This window comes from Ochotona princeps, chromosome 1, assembly GCF_030435755.1.
Source record: "Ochotona princeps isolate mOchPri1 chromosome 1, mOchPri1.hap1, whole genome shotgun sequence".
NCBI lineage: Eukaryota > Metazoa > Chordata > Mammalia > Lagomorpha > Ochotonidae > Ochotona > Ochotona princeps.
The window spans coordinates 81,600,513-81,623,617 of NC_080832.1; the positions used below are offsets into that span (position 1 = coordinate 81,600,513).

At 42.4% G+C, this 23,105-nt stretch overlaps 1 protein-coding gene across 1 annotated transcript in view; it reads left to right on the plus strand.

The window, feature by feature from the left end:
- The first annotated feature begins 1,381 nt into the window (after positions 1-1,381).
- COL12A1 (collagen type XII alpha 1 chain) overlaps positions 1,382-23,105 on the plus strand; it is a 119,467-nt gene continuing 97,743 nt past the window's right edge. Inside the window, exons 1-8 of the mRNA XM_012925555.2 lie at positions 1,382-1,659; positions 4,477-4,586; positions 12,136-12,252; positions 13,629-13,772; positions 14,329-14,388; positions 18,173-18,436; positions 19,744-19,908; positions 20,729-20,902. Of these exons, the coding sequence (XP_012781009.2) occupies positions 4,514-4,586; positions 12,136-12,252; positions 13,629-13,772; positions 14,329-14,388; positions 18,173-18,436; positions 19,744-19,908; positions 20,729-20,902 (997 nt within the window). The 5' untranslated portion in view covers positions 1,382-1,659; positions 4,477-4,513. The remainder of the gene's footprint in view (positions 1,660-4,476; positions 4,587-12,135; positions 12,253-13,628; positions 13,773-14,328; positions 14,389-18,172; positions 18,437-19,743; positions 19,909-20,728; positions 20,903-23,105) is intronic.

The following is a 23,105-nucleotide window of genomic DNA, read 5'->3' on the forward strand; positions in this document are numbered from 1 at the left end:
ATGTGCAGAATTGGCGATTTCTATTTTTCTACACTCTCCCCTCCCAGTCTCCCCACTGGTTTCCTCTTGCTCTGGCTGGAGGCAGTCAGAGGTGCAGGGTGGGGGTGAGGAGGGCGCTCTGGATTTCCCTTCATCCTAATTCACGTTCGGAAGCTAGCACGACCAGATTGTGCCAAATCTGCACAGGTCAGGTCAAACAGGGAAAGTGGGGTGTACATGGGTGAAGGGATTCCTGCGACCTGCGACCACAGTCATTCTAGGGACAGTGGTCTTCGGTCGCATCTCCCACAGACCCGGAGCTCGAAGGTGCCTCCCGGGGTTCAAGAAGCCAGGGCGCCAAGCCGGTCTTGGAGCGCTTTTCTGGTGCTGCGGCGACCTCGCGTGCGCCCCAGACGGTCTGGCAATCCCAAGTACTGGACGCCCTATTCCGGGCCCAAAGAAGTGTGTGGAGGGGGAGCAGGGAAGAAGCCACTGTCCTGGCAGAAGGCTGGCCCTCTAGGAAGTGTGTGGGTGTGGGTGCCTTCGGGGTTCCCACCTATGGCCCCTGCTTCCTTTGACCTCACGGGGATCTATGAGTAAAGCTTAGATCCGAAGCCAAGTTTTACTCCAGTCCAGCTGAGCTACTCGGTAGCCACTCGGTAGCGGAGCTCTTGGCTTTTCAACAGCTTCTCTTGCTCACCTCCCTCCTAGGCTCATTGTGGAAGGAGGCTTCCTGGTTTCATGATGCCCCAGCAACTCCGAAGCGGGGCGCGACTGGGAAAGCCATCCCATCTCGGAGCGGCGCGCGCGGGCGGCTGTCCGGGTTGCCAATCGCCACTGCGAGATTGCATAAAGGCAGAAGGCCCGCCGCGTGCACAGACAGTTAGTTAATGGAAACCCTGTAAATCGGTTTTAAGTGCACCCAGAACGGAGGGGGAGGAGGGTGGAGGTGGCGATGATGGGGGCTAGGGACAGGGTGGATCCTGGAGTGTACGAGTGGGGTGGGGAATGGTGCCTGCGCTGCACATCCTTGTGATTCCGAAGGCGAGTCGCTTTCCCACTCCCCTTTGTTCTTAATTTAGAAAAAAAAAATTAATTCATTAAAGAAACTCGAAGGGACAGGGAAACCCGAGCTCCCGGGCCCACCCCAGGTGGAGGAGTTCGCGGCTTCCCTTGGCAGGGCACCCGGCTGCGGCTGTCCCCCTCCCGGCTCCCGCCCTCTCCCCGCCCCCCGGCGGGGCGCTGCTACTACGGCGCTCGCCACCTCACGCCGAAGGAATGCTCGAAGTATGCACACGTTCCCAAAAGTAGACCTCCTTCACCGCCGGAGGAGCATACATCACCCGTGGCAGCCGTCCACCTTCCCAGGCGTTTCGTAACCGAGTAAACTGAGAGCTGGGAACAGCCCTCTATTAAGTAGCCCGCAGCGCGGAGTCGCTCCCCACTCGGCGCAGGCGAGCAGCCCCGGACGCGTCAGCCGGCCGCCAGCAGCGCTGTTCGGCGCTCTCCGCTCGCCCCGCCGGGCCCGCCGCGCCTCCGCCTGCACGCCCGTGGCCGCCAGGTGCGCCCGGGGCGCAGCGCCGACTTCCCCGGCAGGCTCGAGCCACACCGGGCGCAGGCTGCCTCGACGCCGGGAACCGCTGTCGCCGTCGCTACGGCTGTGGGTCACCGCTTCCTCAGGTCGGCCAGGCTTCCAAGCCCCACCCCCCCCGTGCTCCCGCAAGGCTGCCCTCACCTTGCCGGGAGCCCCTGGAGAATCCCGGGCAGAGAGCGGTTGGGCTTGTGGGAGGCGAGCGCCAGCAGAGAGGGATTCGGCTGTTCGCTTGGGTTTCCAAGGGGAGAGGGAAAGGCTGAGCTTTTCTAGAAAGCCGGTGTCGGGCGGCGGGGCGCGCGCGCAAGCGTCTGGTGGAACGCTTCGAATGGCGGGAAGTGCCACCGGCAGATGCTGGGCACTCCAGGGCCGGGTGCGCGGGGCCCGTGGCCGCCCTGCCCTCGCCACGGGCGGCGGGGGCTCCGCGGGGCCAGGGGAGGCATCGCCCCCGCGCCCGCGTGTGCGCTCTAGTGCCTTCCCCCTCAGCTTTTCACCCTCCGCCGCAGAGGTGGTGGGTCAGGCCTGCGCTCGGGAACGCGTCCTTGTCCGCTTCCCCCCAACTTCGGGGAGAAGTCTGCCACCCGCCGGGGCTGTGGGACCTCTCTGGGGAGATTTCCAGCGCTCCTCCCGGAGAGCGCGTGGGGAGCAGTGGTGGGGCGCGCGTCCCAACCAACCGAGAGGAGCCCGGAGCTGGAGGGGAGCGGGAGAGGGACCCCGAATTGGGCATCCTCAGGAACCCTGCGGTGACTCTTCCGGAGCTCCCCGGGACTCCTCTTGCAGGCCTCCCACCTCGGCGCTTGTTTTGCAGCTCCCTGAAGAATGCTGAGGAGGAAGGGCGGCCGGGCGCAGGGGGCAGTGAGAAAGGGAGGGAGCGCGGAGCTCCTCCCGCGGGGAGAGGAAGTGGGGGTCGCGCAGGGGACCTGTGGGGGCGGGACCCCGTGGGTCTCTCTCTGTCTCTGTGTGCGGGTCTCTCCTGGTGGGTAATTTAAACTTGAAAGTGCAGACGCAGGCCTCCTCCTGCGGCGTGTGGAGGAGGCGCGTGTTGGCGGCGGAGCGCGGGTCCCCCTGGGCTCCCTTCCCCCACCGGGACTCGGGAGGGAATCCTCGCTGCCACGTCGAGGCAGTCGCTTTCAGACACGGATGTCTGCGAGTGCTCAGTGGAGGGTTGCTAGGCGTCCGAGAAATGTTTTTGGCTCAGTACACTGAGAGTGAACCTTTTCTCCTTGAAACGTATACGTCCGGACGCCGGGCTGGCTGGCTGGCGGGTTCCTCGCGGGGAGGTGATTCATTCTTGCCTCGAAGCAGGCCGTCGGAAGGTGGCGCTCTAGGTCCAGGCAGCGGAGCTCGCTCTGGTGAGAGAGAGAGAGAGAGAGAGAGAGAGCGCGAGCGAGCGAGCAGCGAGAGAGGTGTGTTTCCAGTCTGCACGCAGCTTTTCGGTGGGTCGAATGTCAGCATTCAGCTTTGCGCGGGAGCGACTGCCAAGTGAATTGGAAATTATTATAGCAAAGTTGAGGCCAGATGACGGGAACAATGGGTCAGTCTCACCTCTTGCTTTTCACTGATGTCGAAGCGGGTTCGAAATGTCAAACAGTTGTTAATTAGGAAGAAAGAACTTGCTAGCGCCCCGCTGCAGCGCCAAAATCTTAATGTTGCTTCATAAAGAGGAGCTCCGGGCGATTTGGCACGCCTGCTCCATTAGACATTTAAAATACAATTTACACTCAGGTCCAGGAAAGCTGCCCCCAATGCCCGGTGCCAACACTTTGGAAAGACGTGGTTGGAGATTGTCAGCTTTTTCTCTCAGGGAGGGCTTTATCTTTGGCTCCCTTGGAGTTCCCAAACAAGACAGCTCCCTCCCCCTTTCGTTTTTCTGTTAGCTTCTCCTGCTGCCTTGCAAAAAAAAAAAAAAAAAAAAAAAAAAAAAAAAAAATACGCATCTCACAGTCAAACGTTTTCATGTTCACTGCTGGCAGCTCTGTAGTTCAGTCCGTTGCTGGTAGCCTTTGTTTCTGGGTTGGAATGGAGTGTAGTCTAGGCGGTTTCTGCCCTGCTGACAAGGACGAAGCACCTACTGTGTGTTAGGAAACCCTTTGTCCTTCAGGAAGAGATGGTCTAATTACAGACTCAGAGCGTGTTGTGCTGTGGACTTCAATGTGGGTTTTCCAGGACCAATAGACACATAATATGAAGATCCTTTATTACCCAAAGATTTTCGTTAAAATCCGAAAGCAGACGGGGTGTACTGCCTTTCCTTTGGCCTTGTCTCTTTTTCTGATGTGTTTTAGAGTTGTTTTTTCCCTGGTGGCGGGTGAAGGATTCATGGATGTGAAAACAACATGGTTAGCTGGAGGGTCGGGTTGCAGCTGGATCTGGACGAGGTCTGTAGATTCCATTTCAGACCTTACAGAGCTGCACATCTGTAGGCAGCACAAAAAGAAGAAGAACAAAGAGTGAAGGAGGCTTATTCTACTTTTCCAGAACACCCGGAGACCACTGAAGTACTTAAAGACTTCAGCAGTTTGGAAATGGCGGCCAAGTGCAATCCACAACTGGAAGGGACATTTAACTGAGTAAAGGGATACTGTGATTTTGGAATTAGCCATCCCCCTAGTGGGATGAAGTCATGTGGGGGCCGGCAGGGGCCTCCCCCAGGATGCTGGGCAGACCAGTTGTCAGGGAAACAGGACCCCCTTGACACACCAGCTCCCTCTCGGTGCCAGGATGAAACTTCTGCAGATGAACTTGACTTCCAGAGAGCCACAATAGGCCCATTATGTGCTGGGATGGGCCCTGTGGTTATGAAGGCAGATCTGATCGGATCCTGGCCTGGGTCCAGGCTCCAGTAGTAACCTGGTTGCAGGCCTGCCCAGACCCGGTGCTCATGCGGTCACTGCTTCCTCCCGCAGATCCCTTCATGCGGCCCTGAGCTAGGAGAGAGCAAGTATGCGGACCCGGCTTTCCCCAGCGCTGGCCGCCCTGGGCGCGGCCCTGCTCCTGACTTCCATTGAGGCAGAAGGTAAAAGGCTCCCCTTTCCTCCCTGCTGAGTGGACACTGCACAACCCCAACAGGGGAAAAAACGTTACTCTGGGCCCCAGGTGCTTGTTTTGTTTCCCTCTGCTCTTGGTGCCTTCTGCCGTGGTTTCTCTCCTTTTGAGAATCACTCCCTTGTCCTGCTGTGTGTCCGTTTCCCGGCTGTGAAATCCCACTCTTCTGTAGCCTGCTTCCCCCACTTCGTGCAGTGCTGTGTGGTCCGCTTTGTGCTTGTCTCTGCGGTGTGCTGTCCACACCGCCACCTGCGTTGCCGACCAGAGGACCAGCTGCCCAGGAGCGGGACGGCTGCACGCGGCTCTGCGGACAGGACACCTCCGGCTGCCTGCACCCGGGAGCCCCAGGCGGGAGTGCGCGCTCTAGTGTGGTAACCCCCAGGGTTGGGGCTGCGACCTCGGTGACCACACCGAATAAAAGACTCCAACAGCGCCAGCTTCGCGCGTCCGTGTGTTTTCTGGGGGGAGTTTCGGAGTCAAGGGGACAGTGCAAACAAGTTCGCAGCCGAAACTTCAGGGGTAGTGGTAGCAATCAAGGATCGGGATCCTAAGCGTTTCACGTGGACTAGGGACACTGCTGTCCCTGTCTGACTCGAGGTGCTCGGAGGCGCGTGGCCCAGACCATCGCGGTTCAGACAGGTTGGGGCTGTGCCAAGGTTTCCTGCTCCGGAAGCTGGCGCGCGCTGAGGAGCTGGGCACCACGCCCAGCGCCCATCCCGGGCTCCCTCCTGCCTGCGTCCGGGAGCCCGGCGCTTCCGCACCGAGTCTCGGGAGAGGTATTTGGGGTTGTGAGACGGATGCCTGGAAGGGCTCCTCAGGGCCAAGGCTTTGTGTGGTGCACAGGCACCGAATTTCTAGATCCAGGTATTAATCCCTTAGGGAACTGTATGTTTCTTCCTCAGTGGTCGTTGGAGACCAGATAAGCTAATTGCATTCTTCTACAAAGTGAATGGTGTAATGGCAGAAACGACATCTTAGAATTTTTTTTTTCAATGAAGAAACACCTCTGGTGAAGTTCCTGAGAAATATTTCTGCGTGGGGACAGTTGCAGAAGTTCCAGGGGAGTCTTTGTTTTTCTAGAGGTTTCTGAAAGAGGGGGGCTGTGTCGGGACTGTTTCAAGACTGCAGGTACAAGTGATTAAGTTTTAGAGAAGCAGCGAGTATCCAAAATGTAGCACACATTTGGAAGACTGACAGGCTCGCTGGCTCTTCTGGTAGTATTTGTGGAGACTTTCAGAGCAACCTCTGTAAAGTGATAGACAAGTAACACAGGCTTTAATGATGCTCTTTTCTTTTCTGTCCTTTCAAAAAAGTATGTATTTGAAAGGTAGAGAGAGAGAGCGAGCGAGCGCGAGCCAGCCACTGGTTCTCTCCTCAAATGGCCACAAAGGCCGGGACCTGAAACCCTGGAGACAACTTCATCCAGGTCTCCCAAGCCAGTAGGAGGGACCCAAGTGCTTGCACCGTCTTATTCTGGTTCCCAAGTGCGTTGGGAGGGAGCTGAACTGAAAGTGGAGCAGCTGGACTAGAACCATCACTCTGATGGGATGCTGATGTTCTGGGCAACGAATCAAGCTGCTTAGCTTGGAAGGAAAATTTTATTTGAGGAAGTTTTCAAAGCCCTAGTAAAGATTTTTTTTTTTGATAATTCACTGAAGTAGCCCATTTATTGCTCAAGCAACTGGTATGTGAAAAACAGTTTTGAGAAATCTTAGGAAAAGAATTCGGTTGAAATTGCTGGAAAATGACAAAAGTCAGTTCAGTTCAAGAGAGTTTTACCACGTGTAGTCCCGAGGATTTCTGTATTACTTGTATTTATCTTTTACATTTGTGTTTATTCTGACATGGTACAGTTCCTTCGTTGCGTTCTTGTCTTCTTCTCCCTTTCGTCAGGCTTAAGGATTATATTTTAATAGAATTTCTTCTTTTTTGGCCTTATTCTCTAGTTTGGCACTGTGGAAATTGAATTTAATCTAACATTATCATTTCAACATGTGTCCATATAAAAATATTAGATATTTTGCATTTTTGGTCCTAAGTCTTTGCCACTGGGTGTGTGTTTTATCCCTGCAGCACTTTCCTCTAGTCCTGGCCACAGCTCAAATGCTTGATAGCCACATGTGGCTGCTTGCTCCTGTGCTGGACTGCACAGCTGTGCTGTTAACTACCAATTAAGTGGCCCCAGGAGTCTGACGGTCTAACAAAATCTATGGCCAAAGTTTGTTTGGAGACAATGGGCTGGCAACAGAATTCTTTTGAACTACTATGGAGGGTGGGGGTTTATTTTAACCGTTTAGCTTATTCACCCTTATTTGGCACCATGGCCTTTAGATTTTAGTCCTCAAGCAGCCATAATTTCTTTCCTATTCTTTCATGATTTACACTTGCACTCTTCTATTTTTGGATCAATTTTTATTTGTTTAAAGTTTCACATATTGAAAAACCAATACTTTGTTGAGTATCAATGAGAAGATTTTGGTATCTGCATTTTTTTTTTCTTTTTGTAGTAGTACTACCTTTGTCCAGCAGTTTTCTTTTGTCTATTTGAGTGAAGAACTGTGTTTTTCATGTCATGGTCTCTTGTGAAAATATTAATTTCTTTGCCTACAATGTTTGTAATTGTTATTGTAATTATTAGCCACAGCCTTTATCAGTCTCATAACTTGACTAGTGCTTTGTATGACCTAGAATGAGTGAATTACTCCGTTCATTGAATAGCACATAGTATGTTAATTATCCTTTACCAAGTTCAGCACTATGCATGTAAAGGTTAATGGCCAGCATTTCCTGATAACTACATGCTTCTCTAACTCTTCTAAATTTGAGGTGAACACAAATTTTGTAAACAAGTGTTTAATATTCAAAGTCTGATTTATACTTTATGACATGTAATGAGCCTTGGAATAATAATTCACCAGTGAAAAGAGACCATAAACTTAAAAATATGTGTTATTTACTTATTTGAAAGAATTGCAGCGAGAGGGAGGCACACAGAGATATCTTCCATTGCCGGTTGAATCTGAAATGGCACGATTGACCAGGGCTGGGCCAGGCTCAAGCCAGGAGCTTCATCTTGGCCTCTGTAAGGTCCACACACTCTGCTCATCTTCCATTGGGTTTCCTAGGCCATCAGCAGGGAGCTGGAGTGGAAGGGAAACAGCCAGAATGTAAATCAGTGGTCACCTGGCAGCTTAACCTGTTACACCACAACACAGTCCCTAGGGACATAAACTTTAGCTGTTCTTTTTTTGATTCAGACACTAACTAATCTATATTTCCATAATCTTTTGTCTAACTTCCATTATAACACAAATTGCAAACTAATGAATAATTTAGTAATCATTTAATTTTTAAAGATTTATTTATTTCTTACTTCAAAGTTAGATTTACACACAGAAAGGATGGGAACACAGAGAGATCTTCTATCCACTGGTTCACTCCCCAAATGGCCATAATGGCCAGAGATGTACCGGTCTGAAGCTGAGAATTGAGAGTTTCTTCTGAGTTTCTCAGATGAGTGCAGGGATCCAAAGATTTGGATCCATTGCTTTCTCAGGTCATTAACAGGGAGATGTATTCGAAGTGGAAAAGCCTGAACTAGAACTGGTATCCAGGGCCCGGCGCCATGGCCTAGCGGCTACAATCCTCGCCTTGAAGGCGCAAGGATACCATATGGGCACCGGTTATAATCCCGGCAGCCCCACTTCCTATCCAGCTCCCTGCTTGTGACCTGGGAAAGCAGTCAAGGATGGCCCCAAACCTTGGGACCCTGCACCTGCATGGGAGACCTGGAAGAGGATCTGGGCTCCTGGCTTTGGGTCGGCACAGCACTGGCTGTTGTGGTCACTGGGAAAATGAATCACTGGACAGAACGTATTTCTCTATGTCTCTGCTCCTCTCTGTATATATCTGATTTTGCAATAAAAATAAATAAATCTTAAAAGAAAAAAAGAACTGGTATCCGTATGGAATTACTGGTACTGAAGGCAGAAGATTATCCTGCTATGCCACTCTTTTGGTTCCAGATAGGAGACCTAGAGAGACTGAACAAGTTGGTGAATTAACACACTTAGGGACAAAGCACAGACAAAACCCAGAGCTTTTAGTTATACTTTAGTGTTTATTTGGCTACCCTCTACTTACATTTTGACAGCTGGTTGACCCAGTCACCTTAATGAAAAAATGCATTTTGCAATATGCACAAAATGACATTTTGCTTGTTTTGTTTTCAATTTTCAATTTGTCATTTTTGCTTTCTTATATCCAAATGAAATAGCTTTTTATGTCATATGAAAGATGATAAAATTTACACTAAAGCTGCAAGAAAAATAATACCTACTGAACATAGAAACTCTTCATACTTTGTGTGCTTCTAAGTGTTTGCACTCTTCGGGTATTATACTTTCGAGTGCTGCTCTTTCAAATACCAGTCTAAGAGATTCATAGATTTATCTAGATTATACTTCAGTAGTGTGTTCTCATACTTGCTTTATAAGTAACACACTGTATATTATTCCGCTTCTACTCATTCATCCCCCCATCCATCCATTCATCCTTTCATTCATTCATCTCTGACAAACTCATTCATCTCATATTAATAGTTAGCTATATATAGATGTTGGTTTCTGAAGTTAAATGTTTAAAGTATTTCTTCTTACATCCATTTAATCTGGAAGTGTAGAAAACAGTTACTTTGAATCCACCTGTAAGATTAAATTGTTTCTGCTTGTTTGGCTGTATTAACCTCCTTGTTATACAAGAAAACAGAAGAGACAGCACACAAAGGGACTGGCTTCCATTTACTGCAAAAAGGCATTTAGCAAATGTTAGCTGTTATCATCATTCCTTAAATGTCCTGAATCCTGCCGGTTTATGTCACAAAAGCCTCAGCAAAATGAGATTTTCAAAACATTGGGTTTAATAACAAAAAGCCTTACTAATAGATAAGACTAAAGTGTGTTTAGCAACAAAAAGCCTAACTAATAGATAAGACTAAAGTGTTATAGTTACACACGCACAATATCCTAGTTTTTCACTGTATTCAGTTTTTTTGATGATTGTTACTTATATATATTTTAGTAGTTCTTTTTAAAAAAATTTCTTTAGTAGTTCTTTTTCTTTTAGTCAAGACTCTTAATTTACAAAACTGTTGCTTTTTACGATTATACTCCACATATAGCCAGATCATATTTGAAACATTTCAGCATCAGCATTATTTTACGGGACACTGGATTCTAACTGAAGTGGTGGTTATGAATTATCTTTATGTGGATAAAAGGAGTTTCTAAGTCAACAAAATATAGTTTTGTGTTGGTTTAGCTTGGACTGAGTTATACACTTGCTTCACTATTTCATGAGATAAAAGTAGAAATAGAATGACAAGCTTGAATTGTGTACACCTGATAAACCTGGCAAGAGGAAAAGCAGGGTAGGCTCCGTCTTGTACACATGCTGGTTAACCCTTCTTTCAGACTTTCGAATCCCAAGCACCACATTTCGGTTTCAGTGAACATATTAAAATCCTCTGAAATGTTTAAGACTTTTCCCCACAGTCAATTTTTCAGTTTATCTGGAGTCCTGGTCATTTGGATATCAACAAGGTGGGCTGCTGCCCTCCAGCAGTTTTAACCTAATGTCTGCTGCTTCAGGTCACTTTCCTCCCAAGGTTGGTGGTACTGTTTTTCCATGGACTGATTTTTAAGAGCATGCTCAGGCCAGTTGTGTCTGCCTTTGCATTAAATTTGTCCTGAGCCATTGCTATTAGAACAATATTTTATAATGATATTCTTTTGCCTATTGTCCTATTAACATTTGTTGCATGCTTGTTATAGTAAGAACTATGACTAAACTTTGCAATATGATCACAGAAGAAATGTTGCATAAATTATGCATGTGAATTAATAGTCTAATCTCACTGCCTGTGTATGGATAGTAACAAAATAACATCCATTCCAGTACTAGGATTTCCAATAAGAATACAAAGCCATCTCCTGCAGTTGTAATCAGTAGCTGATTAAAGCAAATGTTTGCTTAATTTGTTTTATTTCCATTAAATGTGTGATTAATATTACGTACACCCCTAACCCCATATAATTCCATGACTCATATCTCAGAGCTACTACTGTATTTTAATTGACTTTTATAAAAATCTAAATGGAGATTCTAATTGCTCAAAATGGATGCAAAAATTCTGACTCATAAGAGATGTTTGCAAACTGCAATGTTTTAAGAAGAGTATGGCTGGAAATCATCTGACTTTATGGACTCACTTCAAGAGTAATCATTTGAAATGTGTTGACCATGCACTGACAGTGAGTCAGTACCATCCTGCATGATGGGGCATGAACACTGTAGAAAGAATATCATTATAAAATACGTCTTTGTGTAGTGACTATTGTACATGGAGGCTTTTGTTCATTGTGGGAAACTAAAAGCAAGTGAGCATTCCATTGACATCTGCATGATGCTGTGCAGTTTTGTGTGTAAACTAGTCCTTTCTGTACTTTGCAGTTACTCCTGTCCTTGGCTCTTCAGAGTTTTAATGCACAGTCTTGTCTTCAGATTGCTCATCCTTCTTCACTGTTTCTTTAAGTTCTGCAAATAAGTGTCCATAGATAAACATTGATGTTGTCTTCTCATCTTTAACCATTGTTTTGTAAAGGACCATACTGGCATTTTAATTTAAAATGCCATTTTGAGTATGGAGTATACCTGCTGCAAAGGAAATAACAGGATTGGTTTACACCTTGGAAACATACAGCAAGTTGGTGTAAACAGGCAGAATATTAGTTGTATAAATATCTGTTCATCACGGTATATATATTTATAAAATTTTAACATTTCTTATTAGTTTTGAATATTTGTCCATATGAATGTGAATATACATTTAAATATACACCTCCTTGTGAGACCTAATTAAGTTTCCCATGATTTCTTATTTTCATTAAAATGTACTTTTCATCTCTGCCACAGATTCAGCTTTTTCAAAAAACCCTTTAATAGCAAGGCAACAATGCCAAGAACGAACCGAAACACCATTAATTCTTTTCCCAATTATGGAAAAAGTATTACATCAAAATGGTCTAAAATAACTTCTGTGATTGTAAGCAGGTTGTGATTTGGCATGCTTGTTCAAAATGCACTCGGCATGTATTGAGGTTCCTTTAATTGTTATGTGAATTGTTTGCATATGTGGTTATTGTATGTGATTTCATTGTACTTGTATGTACTTGTATCCAAATATGTTTGTTATGCTTGATTTTGCTGGCCATTCTTGAATGACCTAGCAACTCAAGAATCAAGAATGTTTTGTGCTGTCTTTTGTAATTTATATACTTTCTAATGTTTTGTCATATCTTGTCAGCTTTTAGTTGTGTTCTCATCCAACAAGTTTTTTATATTTGTTGGAAACAAATTTATGCAAAGACAATTTTAGTAAGCTTTGCTCATTCAATTCTTTAAATTGGCCGTTCTGTTAGTTGGAAAATGTAAGTAATCTGTCTGTGTTCTCTTTTTTCCAGTTGACCCACCTTCAGACTTGAACTTTAAAATTATAGATGAAAATACTGTGCATATGTCATGGACAAGACCAGATGACCCTATTGTGGGTTACAGAATAACAGTGGACCCTACGACAGGTGAGTCTTGAGATGTGGAGCTTTTTAGAATAGAGACGTCAAAGATGATGTGATTTAGTAATCTTTTCTTCTTTCCATTTCATTGTGGGGAGCTGAGATGGTAGATTCAGGTCTGTAGAGTTCCAGTTTGGTACCCACCATTTCATTTTTATGCTCTAGTCCTTTTATTACCACAGTATGACTGTATGAAGCTGTTGTCAACTAAGTATGGATTTGTAAATTAAAACAATTTTTTTTACCTGATCAGAGTGCTCATAAGTATGGGAATGCTGAAAAATAATAAATAACCATTTCATGAACTCTTGTCATGTGACAAGAATTGGTTGATAATAGAGATGCACAAAGCCAACATAACTTACCACTACTAGAGCTGTGTTTGTTTCTCATGTGGCCTTAAAACTACCAAGGCCTTTAAATGCCTGCTTGTCAGGAAGCTTTAAAAAATATGTGATCTGAGAACTTGAAAAGAGGACGAGAATTTAATTTTTTTCCAAATATTTTTTCTCCAGATATATTTATTGCAAAATAGTTAATTCATCCCCGAACAGAAAAACAGTTCAACTAGAGCCCATCCACTTCTAGTTGTTAGGAAGTACTGACTCCCAGCATTCTCGAACCTGGCACTAGGAATGCCCAGTCCAGTAGAGCCCTAGAATCTTGTTCCTTGGGGGACCCAGTTGGTTTTGCATCTCTCATATGGAAATAAGAGCATGTTTTAAGATTCAGCTTTGCCTGTTTACTTATGTTTTGGTCAAAATTAAGATAATTCAAAACATTAACACCCTATAGTCCCTATGAACTATCATTTGCTGGTTGAATAGTGTTGTTTCTATGTAAGTAAGCAGTACACTGTACCTTGAAATGTTTGTTATCTACTTAATTCAAAGGACTGTGGTTATTCATTCAGATATTCACACCTTTGCATATGGAAGATATATTTCTTCCACAAAAATGGTTTTCCACTAGGGATTGTTTTTAAGCTATGGAATTTTCCTGAATTTGGTTTCATACCTTCTTTTTCTACTTTGTTCCAATGTGTTATTTAAAATTACTTTCTGCTTTATATCTCATTTATGAAAATCTTTTTTACCATTAGTCTCTAAAATCAATGAGAGATTTTTGTTTTGATATCCTCTTATGCTTTTAACTCAGAGAGAGTCTGAGTACTTGTGCAAGTACTACACGTATACTTCCTGCTTTTGTGAAACTCAGAGTATTTGTTTTAGAAGACAGTGAAAAATAAAGTTTGAATGTTCAGAAATTGTATATATTGAAGCTTTCCAAGATTTTGAGAACATTTGGGAACTACAGTATCTTGTGTTGTGTTTTATGTAAAGAAGTCCTGTTACATTTATATTCGCCCTTTAAACTTCCAGATGGGCCCACTAAAGAATTCACCCTTGCAGCTAGTACCACTGAAACCTTATTATCAGATCTTATACCTGAAATAGAGTATGTGGTGACGATAACTTCATATGATGAAGTGGAAGAAAGTGTGCCAGTTATAGGACAACTAACAAGTAAGCACATGTACAAATTCAAGTTCTTTTTAATTTTTTTATTAATATTATATTTTATAATGATTATATGGTTGATCAGGGTGGGAAGGATTGAGGTTTAGAGAAAACTGGGTGAACTCATTGTTTCCAGTTTTGCTATTTATTCTTGTTGTTTCTGAGAAAGTTCTTTTATATTTTTATTTTGCTGAAAACTTTTTGAACTTCAGATTTAATCTTTTATTATACAGAATTAGTTTATATCTGTATTGACTATTTCTATGATCCTAGTTTTTGGCAAATATGAATAATTCATTCCTAATTTGTAACCCTAGTTTCTGGAAACAGTAGGAATGTTATGAGTGAAAACTATTAAAAACATTCAACTTTGCCAGGCAACGATGTCAATGCCCTTTTGAAATATCTCTCAAAACTCACTGAAAATAACATATGCACAAGGGAGTGCTTTTTTGGCATTGCTCTCTGACCAGCTGGGCATTACTGTACCTGGATTTATTCTCTTTCAATGAAATATTTGTTTGAGTTCATTTCCTCTTGTAACATTAAGAATTTGATTCAGTTCAAACAGGTGATCCATCAAAGGCAGGGGAGAAGAAACCTGGCAAAACAGAGATACAAAGTGAGTGTTTCCCTTGGTATTTTCCTTGGATTTGTAGAAGTCATGAATGGAGTATATATATTCATTGATCTTATTCCTGTGTTACTTTCTATTAGCTTCGTCTAGAAGGAGCAAGATAGTAACATAGCACTATGCAAGCAAGTAGTAATAATACCTGTAAGGATTTTCTAAGTTTTTCATTCTGTTTACTAACTAGTCCTTTTAATGGGAGTGTTTTGAATTTGCATGTATCCAAACTTAAGCAGGGATCTGACAGGAAGTAAAAAAACAAAAAGGCTTCTTCCTGGACTCAACCACTTTCTTAAGAAATATGTGATTCTTAGGGATACAAGAAAAATGCAGGAGTGAAACATGAGAGAAGAGCCCTCACCTAGTGTCTTAAGCCAATGGTTGCCATGAAGATAACTTTCTGAGTGGAGGTGTCTGTTAAGATCATCTTTAGGGTGATTCCATGGCCTTGCTTGTCAGTTACAACCTTTTCTGGAGTCCCTGTAAGACTTCTGACAAATTGGTGCATTTGCAACCAAATTTTATTTAGACTAGATTTTGCGGTTTAGCCTCCTGTGTTTCATACTGCTTTGTCTGACTTACTGGGATGGACCCTTAAGGGGTTTCTTGAACCTCTGATTTTCCAGCTTGTAAAAGTTGAATTTATGACCCAGAATGACAATAAAAAGATTATAAACATAAAGCCTCCTTTATCTAGAAGTTTTCTCTTGAGATAATTCTTTTTCATTCTTTCCATGCATAATAATTTGAAATGAAGTTTATGGTAGGCAGTTGCAGTGCAAATATTTTCCCCAAACATCAATATTTATTCTAAATCAAAGCCTTATGCCAAATATGGGCTTTTTAGCAGGCTTAAATTGACCTATTAAGTAGTGTGCAAAAAATATTTCAGCATGCAATTTGTGTTTGGTTTGCAAGATTTTCCAAGACCCTTTTCCTCTTCATCCTAGCCAAACCCCCCCCCCCCTTTTTTTAAGTATCTACCAAATTATTTCAAGGACATGCAAATCCTCACAATATTATTCAATGTTGCTTACAAGTATAGATTTTTTATGAAAACCAAGCTAACATCCATCACACAGAAGAAAAAAATAGTATCTTTGTAGTTGATTAAGAATGTCACAAGATTTTTTTTTTTACTTTTGAATTAAAATGTTTTTTTATTTGTTTAGTGAAAGTATGTTTTAGTTGTCAACTCTGATTATGCTGATAATCATGACAAGGTATTTTGGCTCTGATCTTGTTATGCATTTCACTTCTGTTGGATGACATTAACTCTTGCGACTAATACTTCTTCAAATTTAAGATAATTATACTAAAAATGCGAAAGAGTTTGAAAAAATGTGTTCTTTTCTTCAGCCCAACTGCTGAATAAATACATATAAATAATATACTATATTATATATGCTATATAATATAAAATAATAATATGATATTTAGAAAGATAACATTGTCTTAATTTCTTTTTGAATGTCTCCAAGATGCTTTATGTAATTTTTTTTTAATTATTTATTATTTAACTTCAGTAATTACATTGTATTATGTGACACAGTTACATAGATACTTGGGTTCTCCCCACCCCTCCCCAAACCCTCCCACCATGGTGGATTCCTCCACCTTGTTGCATAACCACAGCTCAAGTTCAGTTGAGATTTCCCCATTGCAAGAGTATACCAAACATAGAGTCCAGTATCTTATTGTCCAGTCAAGTTCAACGGCTTCTTAGGTATACCCTCTCTGGTCTGAAGACAGAGCCAGTAGAGTATCATCCCAGTCAATTGAAAGCTCCAACATACCATCAGGAAAAATTTACATCATTATGGAATTAATTGACATAGTAATGAGTAACCAATATGTTAAAAGTAAATGCAAGTTCCCAGCCACCTTCTGTGACCACCTCACCTATACTTCAATTTTAGTTTATACACAACATACTACATTCAAAACATAACATGTTATACATAACATCATATCATCTTAAATCAAGGCAAACATGTGGTATTTAACCTTTTGGGATTGGCTCATTTCCCTTAGCATGATGGTTTCCAGTGTGGCCCATTTGGCCACAAAGAACTGCATTTTGTTTTTTTTAATAGCTGAGTAGTATTCCATGGAGTAGATGAACCATAGCTTTCTTATCCAATCCTCTGTTGATGGGCATTTTGGTTGTTTCCATGTTTTTGCAATTACTGATTGTGCTGCTATGAACATAGGAGTGCATGTTGGTTTCTCATAGAACAAGTGTTCTGGATATATTCCTAGGAGTGCTATTGCTGGATCATACGGTATGTTGATTTTGAGTTGTTTGAATGTTCTCCATACTGATTTCCATAGAGGCTGTACCAGCCTGCAGCCCCACCAGCAGTGGAGTAGGGTTCCCTTTTCCCCGCAACCTCGCCAACAAGTGTCGTTGGTGCTTTTATTCATGTGGGCCAGTCTTACTGGCGTTAGGTGGTACCTCATTGATGTTTTAATTTGGATTTCCCTTATTGCCAGGGAACTTGAGCATTTTTTCATATGCTTATTTGCCATTTGGGTTTGTTCCTTTGTGAAGTGTTTGCCCATTTCCCGTGCCCATTTCTTGAGTGGCTTGTTTGTTTTGACATTTTGGTTGTTTTGTAGCTCTTTGTATATTCTGGAGATCAGCCCTCTATCACCTATGTCGTGTGCGAAGATCTTCTCCCATTCTGTGGGTTGCCTTTTTACTTTGTTGATTGTTTCTCTAGCTGTACAGAAGCTTCTTAGTTTGATGAGGTCCCAATTGTTTATTTTGGTCTTAATTTCTACTGCATCTGGAGTCTTTTTTAGGAAGTGAGGGCCTACCCCTAAGTGTTCCAGTGTGTTTCCAACATTTTCTTCCAAAAGTTTGAAGGTTTCTGGATGTAGGTTTAGATCTGTTATCCATTTAGATCTGATCTTAATGTATGGTGAGAGATATGGATCTATTTTTTTGTTTCTGCAGGCTATCAACCAGTTGTCCCAACAGCATTTATTGAACAGACCTTCCCATTTGCCTGGATTGTCGTTTGTCTTTTTGTCAAAGATTATTTGGCTGTATCTGTGTGGGTTTCCTTCTGGTGTTTCTATTCTGCTCCATTGATCTTCCTCTCTATCTTTGTGCCAGTACCATGCTGTTTTGATAACCACTGCCCTATAGTATGTCCAGAGGTCCGGAACTGTGATTCCCCCTGCTAACTTCCTGTTCTTCAGGATAGTTCTAGCTATCCGTGGTTTTTTGTGCTTCCAGATGAACCTTTGGATCATTGTTTCCAGTTCCATGAAGAATGTTTTGGGCAATTTGATTGGGATTGCGTTGAATGTGTATATTGCTTTTGGCAGTATAGACATTTTAATGATATTGATTTTACCTTTATGTAATTTTTGTTTTGAAAGATGCTTAAGAAGTTGGCGCCATGGCTTAGTTGGTTAAAGCGCCTGTCTAGTAAGAATAGAACTTATGAGGCAGGTAGGTTCATGTCACAATGGTTTGTATGCTGCTGGAGAGTAGTTGCATATCTCTTTATCTCTCCCCGTGTAACGTCCTATACCTAAAACTCTGTTTCCATTACTGCATCTTGATAAAGGTACTCAAAATGCTTTTATGTGTATCAACAGATTTTTATATTCTTTTGTGTATGTGAGTGAAGAATATTGAGTGAGTATGTTCTGATAAACAAAATGCTTAAGGAATCAAGTTTGCAATGGTAGTTTGTATAACTTAATGATGGATTGATTAGTAATGTGTCATTAAATATAAATATTCTGTGTATTTCAGAATGCTCTGTCAGTGCCTGGACTGATTTAGTTTTCCTTGTGGATGGCTCATGGAGTGTGGGAAGAAATAATTTCAAGTATATCTTAGACTTTATTGCTGCTCTTGTGTCTGCTTTTGACATTGGAGAAGAGAAGACAAGAGTTGGAGTTGTTCAGTACAGCTCTGATACCAGGACTGAATTTAATTTAAACCAGTACTACCAAAGAGATGAGCTTCTTGCTGCAATTAAAAAAATTCCATACAAAGGTGGCAACACAATGACAGGTATTTTTTCAGACTCTTATTGTTCAAAATAAATGTCTATTTAAGAAATTGAAGAATTTCCTACTAATTCCATATTGATTAATTTTGAAATTAATCATATAACTTTTGACTATGATAATACTTCTTTCTCTCTTTTTTAGTTATTATTTTATTTTGATGATCTTTACATAGTTGATTAGGGTACAAAGGGTCAAGGGTTACAGGAAAGCGGATAAGACCATTGCTTCCACATTCTCTTTTTTTTCTTCCTGTATCTGGGGGAAGCCCTGCCCAGCCTCCCAACCATCCGAGGTTCCCCGATGTGGGGCTTGCTCTGAGGGCACTGCTCAGATGGTTTCGCTAGTTCAACTGTTCTGAATTGCTGTCAATCTCACCATTCCAAGCATGATGAAATCTCCCCAGAATTCACTGGCTGGCATAGTCTACCTTAGACTCTCCATTTGCCTAGATTTTCACCGCCAACACGTGGCTGGGGTAGTTGATTGATTTGTTCTGTCCTCTGTCCTTTGTTGTGGTACCAGGTGTCCTCTGCAGGCTCCAGTGGACTGCCATATCCTCCATGTGCACCTGTATATGCTGTCCACTGCTCCATCTGAGCCTCTGAAAAGGTTCATCTTTGACACATGCACTCTACTGTCAGACCATGGAACCTGTACCTCTCTTCATGGTTGGGGTTCTGAGTTCAGCAGTTCAGTTGAGGGGGAATCCCAAAACTTCATCTGAGGCATTCCCAGACCTGATTCTTGTGTGTGCTAGCCAGTACAGGGTCCGGCACAGTCAGTCATTCCAATCAGCTTATGCACACGCTGGTGGTTGCAATTGCTGGGTCAGTTCTGTTTCCAGCCCTGTCTTCCACGTGAATCAAGGGGTGTTGCAGTCAAGCCTGGTCCTGCCTGCCACACACTTGGCCTTCACATACACTAGTGGGAGCTGAAGCCTAGTTGGAGCAATCCACAATCCGCCCCCCCAACGGTCCCGCCCCCTGGCCTGATTCCCGTGCTTGCCAGTAGTGTATAGCAGACTGGTCCAGTCTGTCCAACATCCCATAAACTCTTATGCATGTTAATGGGCGTTGAAGCTTAGTTCAAACCCAACCAGCACACTATCTAGCCTATAAACATGCTGGCCAGTACCAATCTCTGTCTAGCTATGCCTGCCCCAGGCCTGTTCCTCATGCTCATCAGTTAGAGTGGCAACCCTAGAGGGAGGTACCCACTGTTTCCCTACTGGACCCACTCCTACTTCCCCAATTTTTTGACCAAAATTCTATAGTACAGAATGAATGAACATATCTTGTTTTCTCTTAGGGGATGCTATTGATTACTTAGTGAAAAACATTTTCACGGAATCTGCTGGAGCAAGAGTTGGCTTTCCTAAAGTAGCAATTATAATCACAGATGGCAAATCTCAGGATGAAGTGGAAATTCCAGCAAGAGAGCTTCGCAGTATTGGAGTTGAAGTTTTCTCCTTGGGTAGGTTGAGTTGTTTTATTTCAGAACAATTTCTTGTAGTGGCTTTTGCAAATATTGCTGCTGTGCTATGACATTTTTATTTGTTGAGTTCCTTATCTCAGAATTAATTTTTTGACTATCAAGTACATAAAAACATATTTTCATTTCAAAAATGAAAAACAAGAGAAAAATTAATGAATATTAAAAAAGGAAACATTTCACTAAACTTGATGTTTGGGAGCTGAAGGATTAAATCCTCAAGGAAGGATGTGCCCAGAAACATTTTCTGATACAGGTTTATGCCCAGTCATCTTTGAGTGAACTTTCTGCTTACCCACTCCCCTCTTGTTGCTCCCTTACCAAGTGCATCAAGTGAGCTGGTATTCATTGCCATGCCAGTTCTCTACTTTCTGTAGTATGCTGGACCAAAGATTATCATAAAGATCCGCCTTGTTTTATCATTAAGTGTTTTTTTAATGTGCTTCCTATATTATGTAATACTTGAAGAATTCAGAAGGCTCCAACTCATTCAGAATGCTGAAAGAAAAAAGTATTATCTTTACAGATGTCAGAGACAAGTGATGGCATGATTGGGATAATAGCCCACTTTGTTTTACCAGCTACTCGTTTTCTTATTTGGCTGAGCACTTTGTGTGAAATTATAAAATAGTTTTGTAACCGAAGCAGTTGTACATTCATTATGGGGCAAAGAAATTCTGACTGATCACTTAATAAGAATTTGAAAATGTGCTCATTTGGGAGAGACTTCTGAGAAAGCAAAGAAATTCTCCAATGTGGCACATTTCCCGTTTCAGTCAATCCTTGGCCTTTGGTTTTTAAGGTATTAAAGCTGCAGATGCAAAAGAACTCAAGCAAATGGCCTCCGCACCTTCGCTGACTCATGTGTTCAACGTGGCCAATTTTGACGCAATTGTGGATATTCAGAACGAGATCATTTCCCAGGTGTGCTCAGGTGTTGATGAACAACTTGGTGAACTAGTTAGTGGAGAAGAAGGTGAGTGGATTGTTTGCTGAGTATTCCATTTGTGATAGCATTTTCCATCATTTGATAGTGTTACAAATATCCTAAAAGTATTCTTAAATATACCCTTCAGTTGTTACACTGAGTACTCCATTTGCATTGTTTCAGTAATTTGTTGATTCCTTTTGTATCATCCCTTCCCCACTAGTGGAACATTTGATCGAGTATTTGTAATATTTTAAAGTTCTTAACATTGTTTCTGGAAAAGTGATGCTTTTTTTCCCTTTAAACTTTTAAAAATGAAATTATGTATTGAGAAGCAGAGAGGGGGAAGGAAATAGGTAAGGAGAGAGATCTCCCATCTGCTAACCTACTTCCTAAATGCCCATAACAGTCAGGATTGGACCTTCCTGAAGCCAAGAGTCTGGAACTCCATCTGTGCCTTCAGTGTGGGTGACAAGGGTCCAATTATCTGAGTAATTACCTGCTTTTCTAGGGTGTAACATCATTCGGAAGCTGGAATTGAGAAAGGAGGTGGTACTTGAGTCTAGATACATCAATTTGGAATGCAGGTGTCCTAAATAGCATGTTAACTGTTGCACTAGAATCTTGCCTCTCTTTACAACTATTCTGCATACAATAAGCATTTTCCATAACTCTACCTTCTTCTGGGACTTGCTTTAATTACCCTGCGCAGTTTTAAACAGTGCCTGGCTGGAGAGACATTTATTTTAGTATTCTGTAACTTAATGTAATAATACTTTCTATTAACTGGCTAAGGACAAGAGTTTCCCATCAAGCTACTTTGCACAGATTTTTTTTTAAAGACATTAGGCATATTCCTTGGATCAGAGAGTTTGATCTTCCTACATCTGGAAAAATGTCTAATTTATAATAGTAATTACTATTTCCAAACACGTGGGGGAAAAAAAGACACCCCAGAAGACTGTTCAGAAGTATCCTTTTGAAGATCCAAAGTCACAATTCAAAGCCTTTCTATTTTTCCATGGTGGTTATACTCTCAGCCTGAGAATCAACATGTGATTAAAGATAAGTTCTAAATAGCTATATCTTCAGTCATACAAACCCTTTAATCTCCAAATCCTAAGTATTTTGGCACTGTTGATTGGCCTTAATTCTATCTCAGAACTTCTTATTACTTCATGAGCTGCAAGTCTGTTTATTTCATTGCTTAATGTCTGACTTGTTTTGATCTGAATCATTATAAAATCCATCTTCCCCCACATCCGGTTTTCCCTGATTACCTCTGTTTACATGATCTTTTATAGCACCCTGATTCTTCACTGGGATGTGCCCATTTGTATGGAAGGGGAGGTCTAACCTTGTTCTGTCACTGCTTGAATTCTCTGGGTGTGGGAAATAGGCCGCAGCACAGATGGTCACGTTGTTTTGGAGTCGCCTCTGTCCCACTGACGTGGGTCTGAGGCCTCTGTACCCCAGGGTGCATCTTCCTCATTCAGGAGCTTTGACCAAAATATCTAGCTGGTGCAATTGTTGCTCCCCTCTCACTACTTATCATGTGAACATCTTTTATGTGCCACATCAGATTGCCTTTTGAGCAGGTAAATGATAAGTTCCTGCTTATTATTGTACCTGTTTCTTAAAAGCTAATTTATGAAATACTAAAATTTCTATCTCATGGCAGTTGATTCTTTTGGCAAATCTAGATTTTTGAAAATTTGTCTGAAGTACTTTAAAATAGTGTATGTGAACCATTAAATGCATGACTATGACCTGAAGTGAGGATCAAAGCTTTTTAGATGATCAATATTTATGTGTCATTATGTGTGTTGTGAACTACTGGTTCACTGCTGTTAACACTGCAAATATATTGAGCACTTTTTCTTACCCTGAAATAGTGGGAATGAAATTTTTAATATTAAAAATATCTGCCATTTCAGAATTTCTAAATTCTTCTTTTAGAATATTATAAACATTATAGTTTTACTCCTATCACAATATTAAAAGAGAAAAACTTTATAAAGAATTGAATGAGTCATTGATTTTAGTTAATATTTATCAAATCTACTTTGAAAAAAAGTAACGGGTGAAATGCATAAGGTAAGAATGAAAATCTTAGAGCAATTATGCTTCTGATGTCCTATCATTACTTTCTTTCAAAGACTTTGCTTTCCTCTAAATTCCTCGGCAACCTAACTTAAGGTGGGGCTTCGTTCACTTTGTGTTTGTCAAGTACAACTGGAATTGGGGAATA